At 44.5% G+C, this 22,222-nt stretch overlaps 1 protein-coding gene across 2 annotated transcripts in view; it reads left to right on the top strand.

Moving 5' to 3' along the window:
- The window catches only part of TBL1XR1 (TBL1X receptor 1), a 3,130,276-nt gene that overhangs the window by 2,659,457 nt on the left and 448,597 nt on the right, over window positions 1-22,222 (top strand). For both annotated transcript variants that reach the window (XM_044070133.1, XM_044070134.1), the window contains one exon: window positions 1,980-2,101. In XM_044070133.1, coding sequence (XP_043926068.1) covers window positions 1,980-2,101 — 122 coding nt within the window. The remainder of the gene's footprint in view (window positions 1-1,979; window positions 2,102-22,222) is intronic.

Here is a 22,222-nt window from a genome sequence, read left to right on the forward strand (position 1 = left end):
CCTCTCAAGAAAAAACAAAAAGTCAAGCATTTATCTGCACCAGTGGAACACCAGCCAGACTGCTTTCCCTAGTCCCTTGTTCAGGCTTTTATGTCCCTGAGGCCCACAGCCTGACATACTTCTGCTCAGGAGTGGCTGTCCCTTGCCCACTGAGGAGACTGCCAACAGTCCATAATGGCTGTAGGTGTTACACCAGAGAGATCCAGGGTAAAAGATGAATAGTCTGAGGCACAACAAATGGCCACAGCAGAGTCACCTACCTGCAGTTGACACAAATTGCTAGCCTGCTGTGGTGCAGAGGCTGTTTGCTTAACTTTTTCTTTTTGGGGGTAGAGGAACCAACTGTGGACCGGCAGTCTGTTCCATGGTCAAGCCGAAAGTGGTGCCCATTTCCCAAGAATGACAAGTAGCAAATGCCAGTAAAAAACTATCAGTTCACAAAAGTTACTTTCTTGACAGGAAAAAAAAAAACAGTAAGAAAGCAAAGAAAAGCAGAAGCCAACTGTCGATCCTCAAATGCCACAGAGGAGCATTCTATTCAGTGGCAGTTAGGCTTTGAAAGGCTTTGCATCGAAACTTGTCTTTTAGTCAGCTTGAGCTGTCTGACAGTTGGAGCACATGGAAGATGCCCTAAAACTTTGGAAGCTGGCTGGGTGTTGCATCCTTGGCAAGATTTAACGTGTATAGTTAAGGCTACTACAGCAGGTGATCAACATGAAGAAAATCAGGTGGACTGAATTGTAGATTTTGTTGCCCAGACCCCACTATCTTATCAAGTATTCCTTGCAATGAGCGAGTCTTGGTTTGTTATAGATGTCCAGTGTTGCAGTATTCACTAGTGGGGTTAACCCTTCTTCCCATCAGCTTGTTCGGCCAGGTTTCCAAAGCTTTTCTAGTCCCTGATGGTGCGTCAGACGTCTGACGTGTTGGCAGGTACGTGGGCCATAAATGTGACGTCTCCGCACACCAGTCCTCAGAACTTTTCAGCCGCCAGCCGTACGCCAGGTGTTCCTGCTATTTGCGGACGTCTGATCAGACAGTTGTGCTATCATGAAGAAGTTGCATTTTTTACCATAGCCTTTAATGCATTTGTCTTCACTGGCTGCTACATTTGCAGTACGCAGTCTCTGTGGATCAGAGTTTGAATTACATGTGCATTTGGTGGGGGGAGTGTCTTGTACTTTTGATATGTTTTCCGTTTTACTGGATCTTTCCTGATTTTCCATAACATTCTTCCATATCTCCAAAGACTTCTGTGTCCCTAACTGCCCCACCATTTCATAAAATTTTTTTTTCTTCCCTATGCTGAAGCTAACTTGTTATCCATTGTCTGCGTGTTCTATCACTGTAGAAGTTAATGATTAGTCTGTAATACTTATATTTTATATATATTGTGCTGTGAGGGCCATTGTGTGTTTAGCTGCCTACTACGTATTTAATGCTTTAAAACTCTGACTGCATATTGTTCCTAATAACTTTCAGATATTTTGACATGTATGCACACCGTTTTGTTGTCCACCCAGCATCATTGCAGGAGGCAGCTTCATGCAGTGTATATTCTTCCTGGTATTATGATGCCACCTCTTGGACAAAAACTTGAACTGCTGTAGCCATTATTGTCTGATTTTTTTTTTTTTCTTAGTAAATTTATTGTGTGTGTATACATACAGTATGTACATACATATATATATATATATATACACATACACACACACACACACACACATATATATATATATATATGTATACATGTGTAAATGTGTGGAAGTATGTGGGTGTGTATGTGTATATATATATATATATATATATATATATATATATATATACACACATACGTACATGTATATGAATATATATATATATATATATATATTTATATGGATTTTTATAAGTAGCAATAAGGTAATTTAGAAGCATGCCTTTTTTCTTAAGTTACAAGTTTATGATATAGTTATTCAATTTATTTTTTTCTGTTGTAGCACCCGCACTAGATGTTGACTGGCAGAGCAATAACACATTTGCCTCGTGCAGTACAGATATGTGTATTCACGTCTGTAAATTAGGACAAGACCGGCCTGTTAAGACATTCCAGGGACATACGGTAAGGATCTCAGCACTTTGCTTCATAGACTGAGATTCTGTCTTTGTTTACTGAGTGTAGTACGAAAGTTATGTTGGTGTTTGTGTCTGCAGAAGGTTTTTTTTTTTTTGGAAATGTTTGTTGGAAATTCATAGGCACTTTTGATGGATTACTAGTTTTACAAGTTAAAATGGTAGGTTTGGACTGTGTGAAAAAAGTTAAGTTATACTTGTTATCAAACTGGTAAAAAAAGAGATATATATAGCCATCTTTTTGGATAGGAAGATGGTTCAGATTATTTGACTCAAACAAAGATTGTGAGGTGGAAAGCATCACAGTGTCCTAGGCATGCATGTTCACGTCCTTTTGTTTTAAGGACTGATGTAGTTTGGAACACCTAGGAAGTGGATTACTCTAGGTTAATTTAAGTCTTTCTTGCTTACATCCACCCTGCTTATCTCTGCTTCTTGAACAGTGTATTGGTCCTTGTTACTGAATGTGGAAAAGTGGCCCTGGCCCTACCCTTCCTAGAATCAGTTAAGTTTACAGCAGTTCATACAAGTGTAGGGTTGAAGGAACCTGCTGATTGTATTAGAAAGATGAAAATTATATTTAAAAACAACTGCAGAGATAATGAGCTATGATCATAACATGCTGATGTTCAGAAATCGGCCACTGTAGATTCTAAGAACAGTAATAAAGGGTGAAGTAGATCTGCTTTGCTGCCAGTAGAGTGTTACTTCCTGGACATGGAAGTATTCTTTGAGTTTGTTTGGTGACAGATAAGATTAATTGTGCATCGCCTGCCTAGGTAGCAAAAATGTGATCTGTCATCCTGCTTTTAACCTCAAGATGTTGACTAGATTTAAGTTACTTGAGAACAATCTGGTGCACATCTGTGGTAGAGGGAGCACCCAGCTGCACTGCCTCAGGGCAGCAGTACCCAAGAAATGCAGGTATTTTTTAACCTTTTTTTTTTTTTTTTTTTTTTTTTTTTTTATCAGTGTTGATTTGCTGAAATAGGAGGAATTTTAGAGGGCATTTCACAGTCTACAAAAGCAGACTAAGACAAAGTTCCCATAACATGGCAGCTTTGAAAAACAAGATTTTGAATACTGATTGAGTAAAATAATAGTAAAAAAGATAAGTCCAGATAAAAAAACACTTTAGCTAGTAGATCTAGGAGGCTTTCTCTCTGTTGCCTTCCCTCTGGAAGGAATAAAGACATCTTGTTGAAGTTGTCCATCCACCTGTTTAACTGAGTACAGGTGTTCTTCTATACATTACATTCAACAGATCACACTCATTCTAATACATTATATTCAGCAGATCAGTTATTTAAAGGCAGTTGCAGTCAATGGTAGGGATGGTTCAGGTGAGCTGATTGGAAGAAAATCTGAGAGATGGAAAAACAAGGAGCCAGTCCCAAAGTTTAGAGGTTAGTCCTTTATTTGAATATTCACTACACATTTACAGACAGTAACAGTTCTTTCAAGGCATGCCTGGTGGAGGTGTTAGATTATCCATTTCAAGTCGTAGTCTATTTCCATAGTGGCATAGCTTAGACGTGCATTATGAGTACCTAGCAAAAACAGTCCAACTGAAGGTAATGCGACCACACCAAGTACCATAGCAAATATAAGTGCTTTTTTGTAAATAACTGTCAGTTTCTCCAAAAATACTCAGTACCAGTTAATTGAAACTAACGCCACAAGTTAAGGAGGCATATGCAATGAAGAGAAAAACAAAAGCAAATGTTCAGTTTTATACACCACCAGTGAGATCTTTGTAAGTCAGAGAATAATGAACAACCTCAGAGGGGTAGTGGCTGCAACCAGCTAACATCCAGCCAAGTCACAACTAAAAATGTATATCAAATAGCAACAGCAGTTCAGAAATCTAACTGTTAGTTTCACACTGTTTTCCTATTCTAAAGCGCAACCAGAGAGAGAGTCTTAGGATTAGGGCATTCAACCCATTTTGCCAGAGAAGGTAGTTGTTGCTACTGTAGGTTCATTAAGCAGATACGAACCCTCCTTTCCCCAAGTTTTGGTGAGGTTTCAATCTTGTACACCTGTCAGCCCCCTGCAATTGACCAGAAAACTCCATACCCTGACTGTCTTGGGAGCTAGAAGTCCACTTTCCCAATTACTATATCCCCAGATCACTGTAAGGTGATGTGACTTTAGCAGGAAGGAGCAGACAGACTGACAGGGCCAGCTCCTTAAGGGGAGAATGGACTACCACGGGCTGAACTCTCTGTTTGGATTGGATAAAAACAAGAACACATTAAAAATAGGGAATCTAAAGTGTACCAAAGTATAATAAAATAAAAATATAAAATTAACGTATAGTAAAGAAAATATTTGTTTATAAAAGGAGATCCTTACAGCTAATAAAATAGCTCCTAGGTCCAATAATAATCAATTAAACATTGATGTCATAACTCAATAGTTAAATAAAAAGATAACACAATTTTCACAGTCTGTCCCCCACCCTCACTCCCATTTCAAACAGCTTAAAAAAAAAAAAAATGGAGTTTAATCAGTAACTGGGTACTTCCACATAACTTGGAAAGTAAATAGTCAGGCACCGCAATAAAATGGTAAACCTTCCTCCAGAAGTACCAAAAATCTCTGGCAAAGCAGCAAAAGCCGAAGTCCAGTGGACCCCCCCCCTTCAACTCGGTCAGTAGTGAAGTGCAGTTTTCTTTATAAACTCTAGCCAGAAACAGAACAAGCACTGATGGCAAAAGGGAAAAACTGTTCAGATGAAGACCAGCATAAAAAATAGCCCAGTATGTTCAAGTTCCAGCAGGCTGATAATCTAGCATTAGATGTATGAATTTAGTGACGTCCAGGTTTAGTTAAGTATTAGTAAGAAACATAGCAACAACAGTCAAAATTTAACAAACCTGATGCAACCAGTAACTGCAGGAACAACTGTATAGTTATTCTTTTTAGCCAAACTGTCTTATGTATAGAATATACTGCTACATTCTCAGATGAAAGACAGAAAACTGCAGTAATTGGTGCAGTTTAATATTAGTTAAATAGCAGCAGAAATTGTGACAACATCAGTCAAAGCTAACAAGCATTATCTGCCGAATAAATGTGTGGAACAAAGTTGAGTAACGATTATAAAAGTGTCCTTTGAGTGGATGATGCTGTTGAATCTTCCAGGTGAGAAGCAAAAGTTTCTAAAGTTTTCTAAAAGAGCTCCAGTATTGCTTTTATTTGATTGGATAGCTCTGTAGCTAGCTCCTGTTTCCAGCACAGAGCTACTGCAACCCAGTGTCTTTTATCCAAGATGTGGAGAAGTGCGGAACTGTAAGTAACTAGCCTTTCAAAAAAGGAAAGAGAATCAAATGATTTTAAATATTTAAATTCTGCTTACATATTTCAATCCATTTATATTGACTTGTATGGTGATGCTACTTTGTACTTTTCTGCTCTGTTCCACCTGATTGCATTTTTTAGCTTGTTCATGGACCTTAGTTATTCTGCACTTCTATTTCCTCTAGTAGAATTAGTTGTAAAAGCTATGATTCAGTTTAAACCCTGCTGGGCCTAAGTCTTGTAGTTTAATTCACAGCTGTGGTAGAACTGCATACTCCTACTACCAGATTTGTGTCTTGATCATTTATTACTGCATTTTTTCCACAAAGAGTCTTACTGGTACATTTCTGCATAGTCTGGTGCCTTAAACTGTAGTAGAAGTACGGTACTGAGAGAATTGTCTCTGCTTCAGTTTGTGCTTCAGTGCTTTTATATTCTGCTTATCATATACATGCTTTTCTGTGTCTGCCCCATCCTCCACTAACTCATTAAGCTAAAGATCTGGTGCTATCCATGTCATTATTGACCACAGATGGGTGTAGGATCCAACATCGGATCTGAGCCAGCACTGCAAGAGACACCTCCTTATCTCAAGCTCCTCCCTTCCCAAAATCCCCTGATACCCACAACCCCCAGATCACGTTTGCTGCGATTCCGAGTAGATGTGCTCCCTGCCACTCAATGCTCTTAGAGTTAGGTAAGTGTCTTAGTTTAGTTTTTTGGGGGTTCTCTCGCTTCCTTTTAATCTTTCTTGCTTTCCTTTGTCTTGTGGTTAGTTTCCTCCCCTCCCAGTAGCTGTTAGCATGGTTCATTAGTCTTACCCGACATCACCTTTCTCTCCTTTTCCACCTCTTTCCCACCCCTCTTTGTTTCGTATGAGTAGATGTGTGTGGTGGGGGGGGGGGTCGGTGTCTGTGTTGGGTATGTCTGACAAGCCCTCCGGGTTCAGGCGCTGCTCCTCGTGTGGTTGGAAGTTGGTTTCTGCGGACATGCACGAGGAGTGTGTCTACTGCCTAGGAGAGCCCATCTGGAAATTGAATGTCAAATCTGTGCTGGATTTCAATCCCAGGACTCTCCTAGAGCTTAGAAGCAAACTCTTGCTCAAGGGGCTTGTGAAAGGTGGTCCTCTGTTTTCGGGTTCCCCCTCCAAGCCTGCATCAGATTCCAGGTGGAAGTCTTCTACCTCTTGGGATTGTCCCGGTAAGAAGCTGAGGCTCTCTAATCGTAGTTCCCCAGCTCTGAATCCAGCCTCTGGGGCTTTGGCTCTGGGGTCTTCAGCTTTGAAAACCTCAGCTACCCCTGTCTGATCCGAGTCCCCAGAGGCTCGGATCTGACCCATCCCTCCGATCTGACTACAGGTCCTTTACAGTCCTCAGATCCAGCTAAGCCTTCAGATCCAACTGCCTTGTCGGATTCTATCATCATTGAAGACTCCCTGGCCACTGTTAGGAAGTCGTATCCGAGGCAGACCAGCAGGTCCTCCTCTAGAGACTGTAGGCCATCAGCTAGATTGGGCCATTCCTCCACATTGTCTTGGTCAACCAGATGTCTGCTCCCTTCTGATATGGATTGGATGATGAGGATTTTTCTCAAGGCCCAAATCGAACTGGGCTTGTTGCCATCCCCTAGCCATTTGGCCAGGGGCTCTTCACCATTCACAGAGCTCCTCTCTCCCCGACCGACTTGTATGGATTCGGTAGCCAAGGACCAGAGCATCCTCAGGGAGAGGCCAACAGTGCTGGGTATTGCTCCCTTTCCCACACTGTATAGGTCCCTGGCTGGCACTGCTCCATTGCCCTAAGAGCTGACTGTCCCTCAGCCTTGTGAGGTTCACGGGGGTCTCCGAGGTGGGGGTCTGGTCCAGAGTGCTTGGACCCATTCCCTCCCCTTGGGGGCATCCGCTTTAGACAGCTCGGGCCATTATTCAGGGACGTCAGTGCTCCATTGGGTTCCCCCCTTCTGACCCATTCGGCTGTACCCAGTGGGGACGTGGTGGGTTTCTTCCAGCCTGTCGGCTTTCCGTGCGATAGGACCATCTCCAGATGGTCGGCTGCCTCTACCTCAGCTCTGGATCCCCCACTGCCCTGATGTTCTTCGTGTTTCACTGTTGCAGTCATTACATTTGGGTTATCTGCTTGCAGGTAGCCCTCAGCCAGCCTGATTTATCAAAGTCTTGGGTCCTGCATCGGTTGCTGTCTCTTCTTCCATGATGTCAGGTAGTCAGGGGGTGTAAAGCATGCAGCCAATGCCATTACATCAGTCTTTCTTAACGTGCAGTGCCCGAAGCAGAAGCAGTTCGCAAGTGCCGGTTGGCCGACTCCTGAAATGTTCATTTTCAAGTTTCAGAACTGAAGTCTTCAAAAAAGCTAAGTTCCCCGTTGGGGGTCCTTTTTCTTGCTCTAAACCAATGTCAGTAAAAGTTAACAATTGTATTACTTGTGGAAATACCTCATAAAGATTTTCATTCGTACTGCATTCCTTGCTTAGGCCCAGACCACGACGTCCCTTGCTGTCGGTTTTGTGCCTTATTCAGTCTTCAAACTATTTGTCAGTTCATTTTCACATCAAACTATTTCGGTACTCGGTTTAATTATCCAGAAATGGCTTTGGTAAGCCATCCGACTACTGACATTCCCAAAAAACGTAAAGATAAAGACAGAGACAGACCGCATAGGTCCAAAGCTGCCGACTACGCTTCCGTTAAGCTAGTCGCCAGTTCGCCAGTACTCAGTGAGGCGCTTTCGCAGCCCCTATTATCCACTACTTCAGATTCGAAGGCCTCTACTGGGACCCATTTGGAGTCCGGTATGCCACGAGATACTTCTTTGACTATGGAACCTGCAGATGTGTCTACCTTGGATGGGTCCAGAGCAGCTGTGCAGGCACTGGCTTCTGAGGGTGTAGTCAGGCCTACTGACTTGCATATCAAACCGACGCCATCTTCTTCTTCAAGGCCTAAAACTCGATTCACACTTAGAAAACCAACATCCAAACCGCATGGCCAGGCCCATATGCCTAAAAAACAAATGATAAGAATGGCTGAAGACCTTCTTACTCTAATTAAGAGAAGCCAGCCTTCTCCCTCTAAGAGACCTAGAACTGATTTTCCTTCTGATTCTTCTGATCAGGATTCTGAAATTTCTGTTTCTTCTGATGGCCAGGATTTGCCCTTATCTACCTGTGAGGATTCTGATGCAGAGGACTCCATTCCCTCTGCTTCCCCTCCAGAAGATTTCTCTTTTGGTGAAACTTTGCACTCTCTTAGGGAGCATGTCCGCTGGGAAAGCCAGGATTATTCTGACTCCAAAAAGAGGCTTAGGAAATTCTTACTCCTACCTCAACACAGGCCTTTAGCTATCCCTTCTGTACTGGACATTGTAGATGATGCCTTCTTGGAATCTAGCCTGGCCCCAGACACTTCTCCTCCGGCTCCCAGGAAACCTGACAGCTATTACAGAGTACCTGACTCTCACAAGTTCCTCTTTAAGAATCCTACTGCGGACCCAGAGACCATTTCACATGTCCCCAAAGGCATTAAGGCTACTACTGCCAAAAACCCTACCCCCCTCTGATAGAGATTCCAGGGCCCTGGATAGATGGGGTAAGAAGGTATACACTTCTGCTACTTTGGCCATTAGGGCCTTAAACTGCCAGTTTCATAAGTATTAGCAGCATATTATTGGATTACTTAAACAGAAAATTATGTTGATTCCTGACTGTGCTGAAAATAAAGAATTATAGGATTTAATGCATTCTGCTGAACAAATTGGTAAACATACTTGGCAATGTTGTTTTGACTCAGAGGAATCTTGTAGGGCTGCTGTCACTGGGTTTGTTCTTAGAAGGCATGCTTGGCTTAAGGAGCAAACTTTGCCAGATCATGTTAAAGCTAAATTACTGGATGCTCCCTTAAACCAAGACCTCCTGTTTGGCAACAAAGCAGAATAACTACTTAAAAAGATGGAGGAAAAAGCTAAATCTATGCAAACTGTTAAAGATTTCCTGCAAGTACAGCCTCCCAGATTTAGCAGGCATTGGCCTTCTAAGAATTGGTCCTTTCCTGTCTCTTCCAGGCCTTCTCAGTCCAAACCCAGGAACAGCAGACCACCTAGGCTACAGTCTCAAGGTACTCACAGGCCTAAGCAGTGAGAGGCTCCCACTTCCAAAGCTGGAAGTAGTAAGGCATCCTCCATGGTAAACTGTCACAATGACTTAACCTTCCAAGCCCTGCTCAACTGACTGCTCCTTTAGGGGGAAAGATCGCCCTGCATGCAAAAAACTGGGAACTCATTACCCAAGACAAATGGTTTTTAAATATAGTTTCCCAAGGATAAAGATTCCACTTCCACACCTTACCAACCCCAAACAGTTGGCCAGACCTACCCCCAAATCAGTGGGCAGAGGCTCAACAGCAGGTTCTCTCGTATCAGGGCTATTCAACCTGTCCCAGCAGAAGAATGGACAAGGTTTTTACTCCAGACTTTTCCTGGTACCCAGAAAAAGACAGCTCCTGGTGTCCTGTCCTGGACCTGTCTAGCCTAAACACCTTTTTGGTAATCCCAAAATTCAGAATGCTAACTTTTCATCAGTTGCTTCCCATGCTAGGCAAAAATGCCTGGTTGGCAACATAGGACTTAAAGGAAGCTTACCTGCAATTCCCAATAAGGGAATCTTGCAGGAATATACCTATGCTTCAGAGGAGGCTACATGCACTATCAGTTTTCTGCACTGCCCTTTGGCTTATCTACTGCGCGCAGGGTATTCACAAAATGCCTAACTCCAGTCATTGCATTCTGCAGGCAAAGAAATATTCAAATATACCCATACCTGGACGATTGAATTCAGGCAGAAAGCCAGGACATACTATTAAATCATCTGGCATTTGTAAAGAGACTGCTAACCTCACTGGGGTACACCATAAACGAAAAGAAATCGCATCTAGTATCCTGCCAACAAATTGTATTCCTGGGAGCAAGCTTGAACACCACTTCCCAGATGACCTACCTCACGCCAGAGAAACACGTTTATTTGACAGTCTACTTCAAACTACTGGCCACAAAGACCTAGCTGTCTGCAAGGAAAATACTGCAAGCCTTGGGGTTCATGGCCTCTTGCATCATACTAATTCCATATGCAAGACTGCATATGAGGAAACTACAGTGGTATCTAAAAAGCCTATAATGTCAACGTTCTCAGAACCTGGAATGAATGATTCATATCATTTCTTGTATAAAGACACGAGTTCCTTTGGTGGGCAGAGGCCTGCTACCACAACAAGGGACTGCCATTCACTCTACCCTCTGCTGCCCAAACCCTAGCAACAGACACATCAGACTATGCATGGGGGGCTCACTTGGAAGGGCAGTGCATTCAGGGCAAATGAAACCCAAGTCAAATACACCTTCTTATCAATCAAAAAGAAATGTTAGCTGCACAAAATTCTCTGACAGCCTTCAAGGACCACATTCTTCCAGGACAATTATTGGTTAGGCAGACAACATCACTGTTACGTGGTACATAAACAAGCAGGGGGGAACCCACTCATACCCTCTCTGCAGACTAGCCATGGCTGTGTGGAACACAGCCTTGAGCTACCAAGTGCACCTACAAGCTCATTTCATGCCAGGCAAGCTAAATTCACTGGCAGGCGACCTAAGCAGAAATCTCATGGACCCGCATGAGTGGAAACTGAAACCAAAGATATTCAACATGTTGAGAAACAAATGGGGGAGCCCAAAGATAGACCTGTTTGCCTCCCCACAGAACTACCAATTGGACAAATTCTGCACAAGGACTCCCCACAGACGAGCTTGGAAAGTGGATGCCCTGTCCTTCACCTGGGAAAGCCTCTCAGTTTATGCCTTTCCTCCTCTGCCTCTCCTCTTGAAAGTTCTACTAAAGATCAAACAGGACAAACCAAGGAAAATACTCATTGCACCAGACTGGCCATGTCAACACTGGTACCCCCCTCTTGCACAGTGTGTCACTGCTGGAACTATAGCACCTGCCTCAGACCCCTTCCCTGCTGTCGCAGCAGGAGGGCCAGATTCTGCACCCCCAGCTTCAAACCCTGAACCTTGCAGCCTAACTAATTACCTGAGCTCTCCAATACCATCCCTCAGTAAGCAAGTGCTGGGTGTCATTCTGGAGGCAATGAAGCCTAGTACTAAAAAATCCTATGCTGAAAAGTGGAAAAGATACTGTTCCTGGAGCCAAACTCAGGGGATGGGCATAACAGTGCCCAGCTTACCGCATATTCTTTAATACTTAACAGAGATGCTTCATAAGGGCCTTAACTTCTCTTGTATTAAAATTCATGCCTCAGCCATTTCAGCACATTATAATACTGAGCCACTCCTCTTCTCTCACCCCCTGCTAAAGCAATTCCTCAGAGGGGCCAAAACTTTTAGACCACCCAGGAGAGCCCCTACGCCAGCCTGGGACCTTAACTTTGTATGGGAAAAGCTCATTCTACCTCCTTTTGAGCCAGCTGCAACTGCAGAGTTGAAATTCCTTTCTTGGAAAACAGCCTTTCTTCTAGCCATTACTCCAGCAAGAAGAGTGTCTGAATTACAGGCCCTCATGTCAGTGGAGCCCTTCATCATCTTCCATGCAGACAGGGTGTCCCTCAGGACCAATCTTTCCTTTATGCCACAAGGTGGTATCCAGTGTGGCCCTTAATCAGTCCATTCATTTGCCAACCTTCTTTTCTAATCCACAGAACAAAGGAGAATGAATACTGCACTCTTTGGACGTGCACAGACAACTTAGATTTTATTTGGACAGGACTAAGCCTCTCAGGAAAACTTAACAGCTGCTAGTTGTCTTTGCTGCAGGGGAGAGGGGAAGGCCATTTCAAAGCAAACCGTTTCTAAGTGGATAGGCCATTGCATTCATTTCTGCTATAAGCACCATGGAAAATCTCCCCCACAAGGGATAAGATCACATTCCACCAGGGCTGCATCTACTTCAACAGCCTTTCGCAGAGGTGCTCCTACCAGGGACATCCTAGAAGCTGCTACATGGAGTTCCGTTCATACCTTCACCAAGCATTACCACTTGCTTATTTTTTGTAAATCCAGAGCTGGTTTTGCCACTGCAGTCTTGCAGGGCCTAATAGCTGATCCTAATGCTCTGTAATTGCCTCCTCCCTTCCTTAGCTTTGGGAATCTACCTAAATGTAATGACTGCAACAGTGAAACACGAAGAACATAGTACAGTTGTGTACACTTACCATAAATGTAGATGTTCAAGTGTATTCATTGTTGCAGTCCTGGCTACCCTCCCTCCAGCCCCCTGACTTCTATTGGCTATACCTCTCTTCTTGTTTACTGCATTTCAGCTTTCTGGTGTATTCACTTTTTGTTGGAGGTGTAACCTTGTATATAATTGCTTCTCATTATGGGGGCACCTGACGTCTGTGGCAAGAAAAACTGATGTAATGGCGTTGGCTGCATGCTTTATACCCCTGACTACCTGACATCATGGAATAAGAGACCACAACCGATGCAGGACCCAAGACTTTGATAATCAGGCCGGCTGAGGGCTACCTGCAAGCAGATAATCCAAATGTAATGACTACAACAGTGAATACACTCGAAGATCTACACTTATGGTAAGTGTACACAACTGTAGTTTTTAGTTTGAGTGGCGACACCTCATCATCTGTCTAGGGTCAGCCCTCCTGCGAGCACCTTCAGAAAAGCATTACCCCTATCAGGGTCCCTCCTTCTTCTGAGTCCTCCCCTGAGCCCACTGTGGAGGAACCTCCCCAGAAGAGGACATGCAAGACGAGGCACTTGGATTCCCCTCAAGAGTCCATCACAGAGGACATGGATTTTGAGGAAGGAGACTGGTCTCCCATGCTGCCCCCAGAAGTGGTGTCCTTTAGTTTCATCCTTGAGGTCCTTAGAGTGAGGCAGTTGGTCTTTCCCCACCCCCATCTTCAGAGGATTCTGTGTTCCTGAAGGCCTTTGGGACGGGCCCATCTTCCTCCTGGGTCTCTCTCCATGCAGATGAGCTTATCCATCTCATTTCCAGCAGAGCATGGAAGGAGCCTGACACAGTAGGCCAGTAGACTGTAGACCATCAGCTAGGTTGGGCCATTCCTCCATATCCTCCTGGTCCACCAGAAGTCTGCTCCTTTCTGATATGGATCAGGTGAAGAAGAGCTTTCTCAAGGCCCATATCGAACTAGGTTGTCCGTAAGAAAGCGGACAAATTTTAGTCCCCCTAAAGATAAAACCTTTTGGAGCAAAGGCGTCCCCATTGATGCCATTGTGGTTGCCACAGCCACCAAAAAGGAGCTCGCTGAACAAAGCTCCATGGTTCATCCCCTGAACAGGCAGTCTCGGGCGATTGACCATTTTGGGAAGCGCATGCATGCCTCGGCTAAGTTCAGAATGAGGACTACAAATTACATGACACATTTCACACAGCTGCAAAAGAATTTTGTGTCAGAGCTCTCCTCTTCCTTTACAGGGTTGCTGCCTTAGGAGAGTCTTAAGGAAGTCTCTCCTAAGCTATCTCCTCTTACGTCCCTTGCTAACACCTCAATGAGGTTGATCTCTAATGCTCCGGAGGGCACCTCTCAAACAGCACGTACAGGCATTGCTATTAGGCGTCATGCCTGGCTTCGCCTTTGCAGGTTTGCGGAAAACTTCAAGGTGTTCTTTACCAACAACCCCTTTGGCAGATCTACTCTGTTTGTTCCCTCATTCAAAGAAACCTTAACCCATAGCGAGCAGGATGGGAAGACTCTGTCTGCAGTCACAATCAAGTTTTCCACTCCCTAGTGATCCTTCTCCAAGAATCAGCGGGGTAGTAAGAAGCTGTGGTTTTGCAGGTCTTGGTCTTTCTTCCAAGACTATTCCCAGGAATCCTCCTCTTCCCACCGGGAAAAGGGATTTGATAGCAGACGCTGCCCTAGAGACAGAGAAGGTCCGCAAGACCAGGGCTCTCAGGAACTTTTCTTGGAGAAGCCCCTCAGTGCTCCTGAAGTGCTTCCAGGCTGTCCTACCCTGAAAGCAGTCTGGGACCCTGTCTCCCTACACCCAGTAGCTTGGGCAGCTGTTACCTCAGATCAGTGGGTACTAAGCATCATATCCAGGGGTTACTTCATATCCTTTGTTCAGCCCCCTCATACTGGAGTCTCTCCTGGAAGTCCCACCCCGCAAGAGGGAGTTAACTCTCTTAGAAGTTCAAGACCTCCTTCAAAGAAGAGCCATCCAGGAGGTCCCAGCAAGACAACGAGGGTCTGGAACTTACTCTTGCTTCTCTTTAGTGCCCAAGAAAACCGGGGACCTGTGTCCCATTTGGACCTCAGCATTCTGAATTTGTTAGTCAAGAATTCGAAGTTCCGGTTGGTCACTGTTCAGTCCATTATGCCACTTCTGCCCAAAGACAATTGGATGTGCTCAGTGGATCTCAAGGATGTGTACTATCACACAAAAATCGGCAGACGCTCCAGGAGATACCTGCAGATGTTCTTCGTGTTTCACTGTTGCAGTCATTACATTTGGGGTAATCTGCTGGCAGGTTGCCCTCAGTCGGCCTGATTATCAAGGTCTTGGGTCCTGCGTCGGTTGCTGTCCCTTCTTCCATGACGTCAGGTCGTCAGGGGTATAAAACATGCAGCCAACGCCATTACATCATTCTTTCTTGCTGCGTGGTGCCCAAAGCAGAAACAGTTCGCAAGTGCCGGTCGGCCGACTCCTGAAATTTTCATTTTCGAGTATCAGAACCAAATTCTTCAACTAAAAAACTTTTTCTTGTTCCTTACCGATGTCAGTAAAAGTTAATAATTGCATTACATGTGGTAAGCAAATACCTCATAAGGGTTTTCATTTGTACTGTATTCCTTGCCTCGGCCCTGACCACAACATACCTTGCTGTCGGTTTTGTGCTAAATTTAATCAACACACTATTAAACGTCGGTATATTTTTGCTTCTAAATATTTTGGATCATGCTTTAATTATCCAGAAATGTCGTCAGTTATCAATCCGACTACCGCAATACCTAAAAAACGCAAAGAAAAAGACAGAAGACAGGCTGTCGAGGTCCAAAACTGATGACGGCGCTTCTCCTAAGCCAGTCGCCAGTTCGCCGTACTCAGGCACTTTCGCAGCCCCTGATACCCGCCACTTCTGATTCGCAGGCCTCTACTGAGACCCATTCGGAGTCCGGTATGCCACGAGATGCTTCTTCGACTATGGAACCTGTGGATGTCACTACCTTAGATGGGTCCAGAGCCGCTGTGCAGGCACCGGCTTCTGAGGGTGTTTTCAGGCCTACAGATTTGTATATTAGACTGACGCCATCTTCAAAACTAAGGGCAAAATCCAAATCTATGTCTAAAAAACCGATGCCTGGGCCACGTGTGCAGGCCCCTGTGCCTAAAAAACAAATGATCAAAATGGCTGAAGATTTAATTACTCTGATCAGGGGTAGCCAACCCCCCCCTTTCTAAAAGGCCTAGGCAAGACATTGATTATGAATCTTCTGAACAGGATTCTATTTCTTCTGACTCTTCTAATAAACAGGATTTGTCTATGCCTACTTATGAGGATTCAGATGCAGAAGATTCCATTCCTTCTGCTTCTCCCCCTGAGGATTTTTCTTTTGGGAAAACTTTACATACCTTAAGGGAACATTTCCACTAGGAAAGTCAGGATTTCTTTGAATCTAAAAATAGACTTAGGTTTTTATCGTCTACTTCCTCAGCATAGGCCTTTGGCTGTATTTACCTGAATCTAAAGAGAGACTTAGGGATTTTCTTATACTTCCTCAGCATAGGCCTTTGGCTATACCTCCTGTTCTAGACATTGTTGATGATTTTTCAGAATCCAGTATGGCTCCTGATTCTCTGGCTTCGGCTCCTTGTAAGCCAGACAGATACTACAGGGTTCCTGACTCCCACAAATTCCTTTTCAAAAATCCTACTGCAGATCCTGAAACCATTTCTCAGGGTCCCAAGTGCATTAAGGCCTCTACTGCTAAAAATCCTACCCCTTCTGATAGAGATTCCAGGGCACTGGGTACATGGGGTAAGAAGGTTTACACATCTGCAACCTTGGAAATCAGGACTTTAAACTGTCAGTTTCATATGCTTAAATATCAACAGCATGTCATGGGACCATTTAAACAGAAAATGATGTTAATCTCTGACTGTGTGGAAAATAAACATTTGCAGGATTTATTACATTCAGCTGAACAAGTTGGAAAACATACTTTGCAATGTGGATTTGACTCCTTGGAGGCCTCTTGCAGGGCTGTTGTAACTGGATCTGTACTAAGAAGGCATGCTTAGCTCAAAGAGCAAACTCTGCCTGACCATGTTAAAGCAAAATTGTTGGCTGCTCCTTTACAACAGGACCGTCTCTTTGGTAATAAGGCTGAAGAAGTGTTAAAAAATATGGAAGATAAAGCTAAATCTATGCAAACTGTGAAATAATTCTTAGAAGTGCAACCTTCAAGATTTAGTAGGCACTGGCCTACTAAGAATTGGTCCTTTCCATTCCCTTCGAGAGCCGCTCAAGTCAAATCCAGACATTCCAAAGACTCCAGGTTTCAGTCACAAGGAACTTTTAGAACAAAACAATTGGGTGCCTCCACCTCCAAATCTGGAAGCAACAAGGCACATCCCTATGGTAAATAGTCTCAATGACTTTCCTCTACAATCACCAAGCACTTACTTTTTAGCCACCCCTTTGAGGGGAAAACTGGCATTTCATGCACGGAACTGGCATCTTATTACCCAGGACAAATGAGTTTTAAAAATAGTATCCCAGGGATACAGATTTCATTTCCACACTTTGGGAAACCCAAAAGGATGGCCATATCTGCCCCCAAATCAGTGGGCAGAGGCCCAGAAACAAGTTCTGTCCCTCATGAACATGAGGGCTGTTCAACCAGTACTAGAGAAGGAAAAGGGACAAGGTTTCTATTCAAGACTTTTCCTGGTACCCAGAAAAGACAAATCATGGCATCCAATTCTGGACTTAACCATTCTAAACACATTTCTGGACACTCCAAAATTCAAGATGCTGACTCTTCAACAGTTACTACCTATGCTAGGCAAAGATGCCTGGTTGGTAACTCTAGTCTTAAAGAGGCTTACCTGCATATCCCATTCAGGGAATCTAGCAGAAAATACCTCAGCTTCAAAGCAGGCTACTTGCATTACCAGATGTTCATCGTGCATACAGCTGCAGTCATAACAGATGGGTTCTCCTGCCGTCAGGCGGGTCCTCGGTCGGCCGGCGTCGGTTGTCATCGCTTTCTTTCCTGACGTCAGTGCGACAGGGGTATATAAGACACAGCCGACGCCATTTTCGTCCATCTTTTTTGCCGCGCGGTGCCCGAAGCAGAAGCAGTTCGCAAGTGCCGGTCGGCCAGCTCCTGAAATTACGAAAATTTGGAAACCAAAGTCTTCTTTAAAGCTAAGTACCCCGTTGGGGAAACTTTTCTTGCCTCAGACTGATGTCAGACAAAGTTAACAATTGTATTTCTTGTGGGAAGCAAATACCGCATAAGGATTTCCATTCCCTCTGTATACCTTGTTTAGGCCCAGACCACGACGTCTCGGGCTGTCGCTTTTGTGCTACTTTCAATAAACGCACTATTAAGCGTCGGGCGGAGTTCGCCCAGCACTTTTTTGGTAAAGCTTTTGATTATAAAATGTCATCGGAGACTCCGACTACCGTTTTGTCCAAAAAATGCAAGGACAAAGACCGACACGCGAGGTCCGCGGTCTCCACCGACACCACGCCAAAACCAACTACACGTGGTCCGGTTCTCAGCGAGGCGCCTACGCAGCCCCTGACTACCGACGACACTTCTCTGGCGGTGTCTTCTGTAACCGAGACCGCAGGTGCCTCGGCCCATACCCTGACTACAGCTACCGAAGCCACTGTGAGTGTTGAGCCTCTTAATGTGGACAGGTCCACTTCCACCCATGGTGTCTTCAGACCCTCATCTTCCTTTTCCAAGTCCAAATCAGCCATGCATCCCAAGAGGCCTGTTGCACAGGGCCCATCTCCAGGTCCCATGCCTAAAAAGCAGATGCTCAAAATGGCTGAGGATTTAATTACTCTTATCAGGGGTTCCCAACCCCTCCGGACAAGAGACCCAGAGTGGAGGAAGATTCTCCCTCTTCTGACCAGGGCTCCATTATTTCAGAACATTCTGATGAAGAGGAACACTCGTACTCCCCTTTTGAAGATTCTGATGCAGAGCAGACCATTCCTTCTGTATCTCCCCCAGATGATTTTTCTTTCGGGGAAACCTTGTATACCTTGAGGGAACACTTCCATTGGGAAGGCCAAGATTTTTCAGACTCCAAGAAAAGACTTAGGGAATTTCTTTTGCTACCTCAGCACAGACCTCTGGCGATTCCTCCTGTCTTGGACATACTTGATGATGTTTACTCGGAGGCTTGCCTTAATCCGGATTCCCTGCCTCCTGCCCCAGTCAAGCCTGATAGGTACTACAGAGTTCCTAACTCACACCAATTTCTTTACAAAAGCCATAATGCTGACCCTGAAACCATTTCTCAAGGCCCCAAGGGAATGAAGGCCTCTACTGCTAAGAATCCATTACCTTCCAAAAGAGAGTCTAGATCCTTAGAAAGGTGGGGGAAAAAGGTATATACCTCGGCCACCCTAGCCATGAGGGCCTTAAATTGTCAGTTCCATATGCTTAAATATCAGCAGTTTCTGTTATCACAATTAAGGAATAAAATGTCACAACCTGAACAACCAGATTTGAAGGAGTTGCAGGATATGATGCATAGTGCAGAACAAGTGGGTAAGCACACCTTACAATGTGGCTATGATGCTCTAGAGGCCTCAAGTAGAGCTGCTGTTACAGGATCAGTCATTCGTAGATATGCCTGGCTTAGGGAACAAACCTTGTCTGATCATGTTAAAGCTAAACTACTAGATGCTCTTTTACAAAAGTATGCATTATTTGGTACTAATGCTGAGGAGATACTACAGAAAATGGAAGAAAAAGCTAAATCTATGCAAACTGTCAAAGCTTTTCTACAGGTACAACCACCACGTTTTAGCAGAAATTGGCCTTCAAAAAACTGGTCCTTTCCAGCCACGGACAAGCCCCAAAGAGGTAGATACAGGCGCACAAGGGGCAGAGGACAATCTCAAGGATCATATAGAGGCAGACAATGGCAAACTCCAGCACCAAGAGGTGGCGAAGACAGTGCACAACAATACAGGAAACAAACCCAATGACTTTCCCCTTTGCATGCCAAGCAAGTCTCAGCTGGCAGCACCCTTGGGAGGAAAGCTGGCATTATTTTCAAAAAATTGGCATATTATCACAACAGACAAATGGATCCTGGACATTATAAACAGAGGCTACAGATTTCATTTTCACACTCTTCCAAAAATGAGAGGCATGCGGAACCTGCCACACAATCAAAGGGCAGAGGCTCAAAAACAAATTTCAAAGCTCATGGACATGAAAGCTATTCAGGAGGTACCTACTCACGAACAAGGTCAAGGTTTTTATTCCAGACTATTCCTGGTACCAAGGAAGGGAACCGATTGGAGACCCATTTTGGACTTATCCATCCTAAACACATTTCTACTCGTACCAAAATTCAAGATGCTCACCTTATAGCAGCTTCTTCCCATGCTGGGCAAGGAGTCTTGGCTGGTAACATTGGACCTCAAGGAGGCATACCTGCATGTCCCAATCAGACAAAGCTGCAGAAGATACCTCAGATTTCTTGCAGGTTCAATCCACTATCAATTCTCTGCATTGCCCTTTGGCTTATCTACTGCGCCCAGAGTATTCACGAAATGCCTGACATCAGTAATTGCCTACTGCAGACTTCAAGGGATACAAATTTACCCTTATTTGGACGACTGCCTGATCCAAGCGGACAGCAAGCACATACTTCTGGAACATCTGGCTTATGTAACACGGTTATTGAATCCTCTGGGATACACAGTCAACAAAGAGAAATCCAGGCTAACACCATCTCAGAAAATAATTTTCCTGGGTGCCAACTTGGACACAAACACCCAGATGGCCTATCTTACGCCAGAAAAACAGGGGCAACTAACTCAGTACTTCAAAATACTAGCAAATTGTACCAGGCTAACTGCAAGGAAAATCCTGCAGGCTCTGGGCTTCATGGCATCTTGCATTCTTCTAATCCCATATGCAAAGTTGCATATGAGGAAACTTCAATGGTACCTAAAAAACCTATGGTCTCAACACAGCCACAGTTTGGAAACAATAATACCACTAATCCCATGTTTGCAAAAGGAATTTCTATGGTGGGCCCAAGCATGCCAAACAAACACAGGTCTACCATTCTGCAAGCCTCAAGCAAATCAAGTCATCACAACAGACGCCTCAGACTACGCCTGGGGGGCACACATGACAGACAGGTGCATTCAGGGCAAATGGTCCCAAAAGGAAAAGCACCTTCACATCAATCAAAAGGAAATGCTAGCAGTGATAAATGCAATTACAGCTTTCAAGGACCTCCTGCATCCAGGGCAATTATTGATAAGAACAGACACCACAGTAATGTGGTACATAAACAAACAAGGAGGAACGCATTCATACCCCCTGTGCAGGCCGGCCATGTCACTTTGGAACTTGGCTCTGGAATGGCAAATCGAACTTCAAGCAGAGTACCTGCCAGGTTTGGAAAACACGCTGGCAGACAATCTAAGCAGAAATATGACAGACCCGCACGAATGGAAGTTGCATCCTCAAGTGTTTGCAAAGATAATCCAAGCGTGGGGAAGGCCAGACATAGATCTCTTTGCCTCCCACAGGAATCATCAATTGACAAAATTCTGCTCAAGGACATTCCATCCAAAGGCCTGGAGAGTGGACGCCCTTTCTTTCAGTTGGGCAGCACGGACAGTTTACGCCTTCCCACCTTTGCCTCTTCTGCCCAAGGTGCTCTTGAAAGCAAGAGCAGACAGACCGAAGATGATACTGATTGCTCCAGACTGGCCAAGACAACACTGGTACCCACTCCTGAGGAGCCTAACACGTTCTCCTCCCTGGACCCTACCTCTAATGCCTCTTCTACTGACTCAGCACAGCTACAAAACTCTTCACAGTCAGCTGAAAACACTCAACCTGGCTGCATGGAAAATTCCTTAACACCAAAACAGACCCTACTCTCCAAGGAGGTGCAGGATGTCATTTTGGAGGCCAGAAGGCCATCAACTAGAAAGGCTTACTCTGCAAAATGGAAACGGTTTTGCGCTTGGAATGAGAAAAAAGGCCAGGATCCTAGAAAACTGAATTTGCCTCAGATATTACAGTATCTAGCTGAGCTGTTGTACAGTGGACTTTCATTTTCCTCCATCAAAATCCATGCCTCAGCCATTTCTGCAGAATACAACACTGATCCACCCTTATTCTCTCACCCACTCTTAAGACAGTTCCTCAGAGGGGCTAAGAATATAAGACCTCCAAGGAAACAACCAATACCAGCCTGGGATCTTGATTACATTCTAGAAAAATTAACATTGCCTCCCTTTGAACCAGCTGCCTCAACAGATTTGCAATATTTGTCCTGGAAAACCGCTTTCCTTCTGGCCATTACCTCAGCTCGTAGGGTTTCGGAACTACAAGCCCTCATGGCTGTGCAGCCCTTTCTCATCTTCCATCAGGACAGGGTTTCCCTACGAACCCAACCCGTCATTTATGCCTAAGGTAGTATCCAGGGTAGCTTTAAATCAGGCCATTCACTTACCTACCTTTTACCCCAATCCTCAAAACAAAGGGGAAAGGCTGCTACATTCCTTA

The sequence above is a fragment of the Protopterus annectens genome, chromosome 4.part1 (genome assembly GCF_019279795.1).
Source record: "Protopterus annectens isolate FY-2018-M chromosome 4.part1, PAN1.0, whole genome shotgun sequence".
In the NCBI taxonomy this organism is placed as follows: Eukaryota; Metazoa; Chordata; order Ceratodontiformes; family Protopteridae; genus Protopterus; species Protopterus annectens.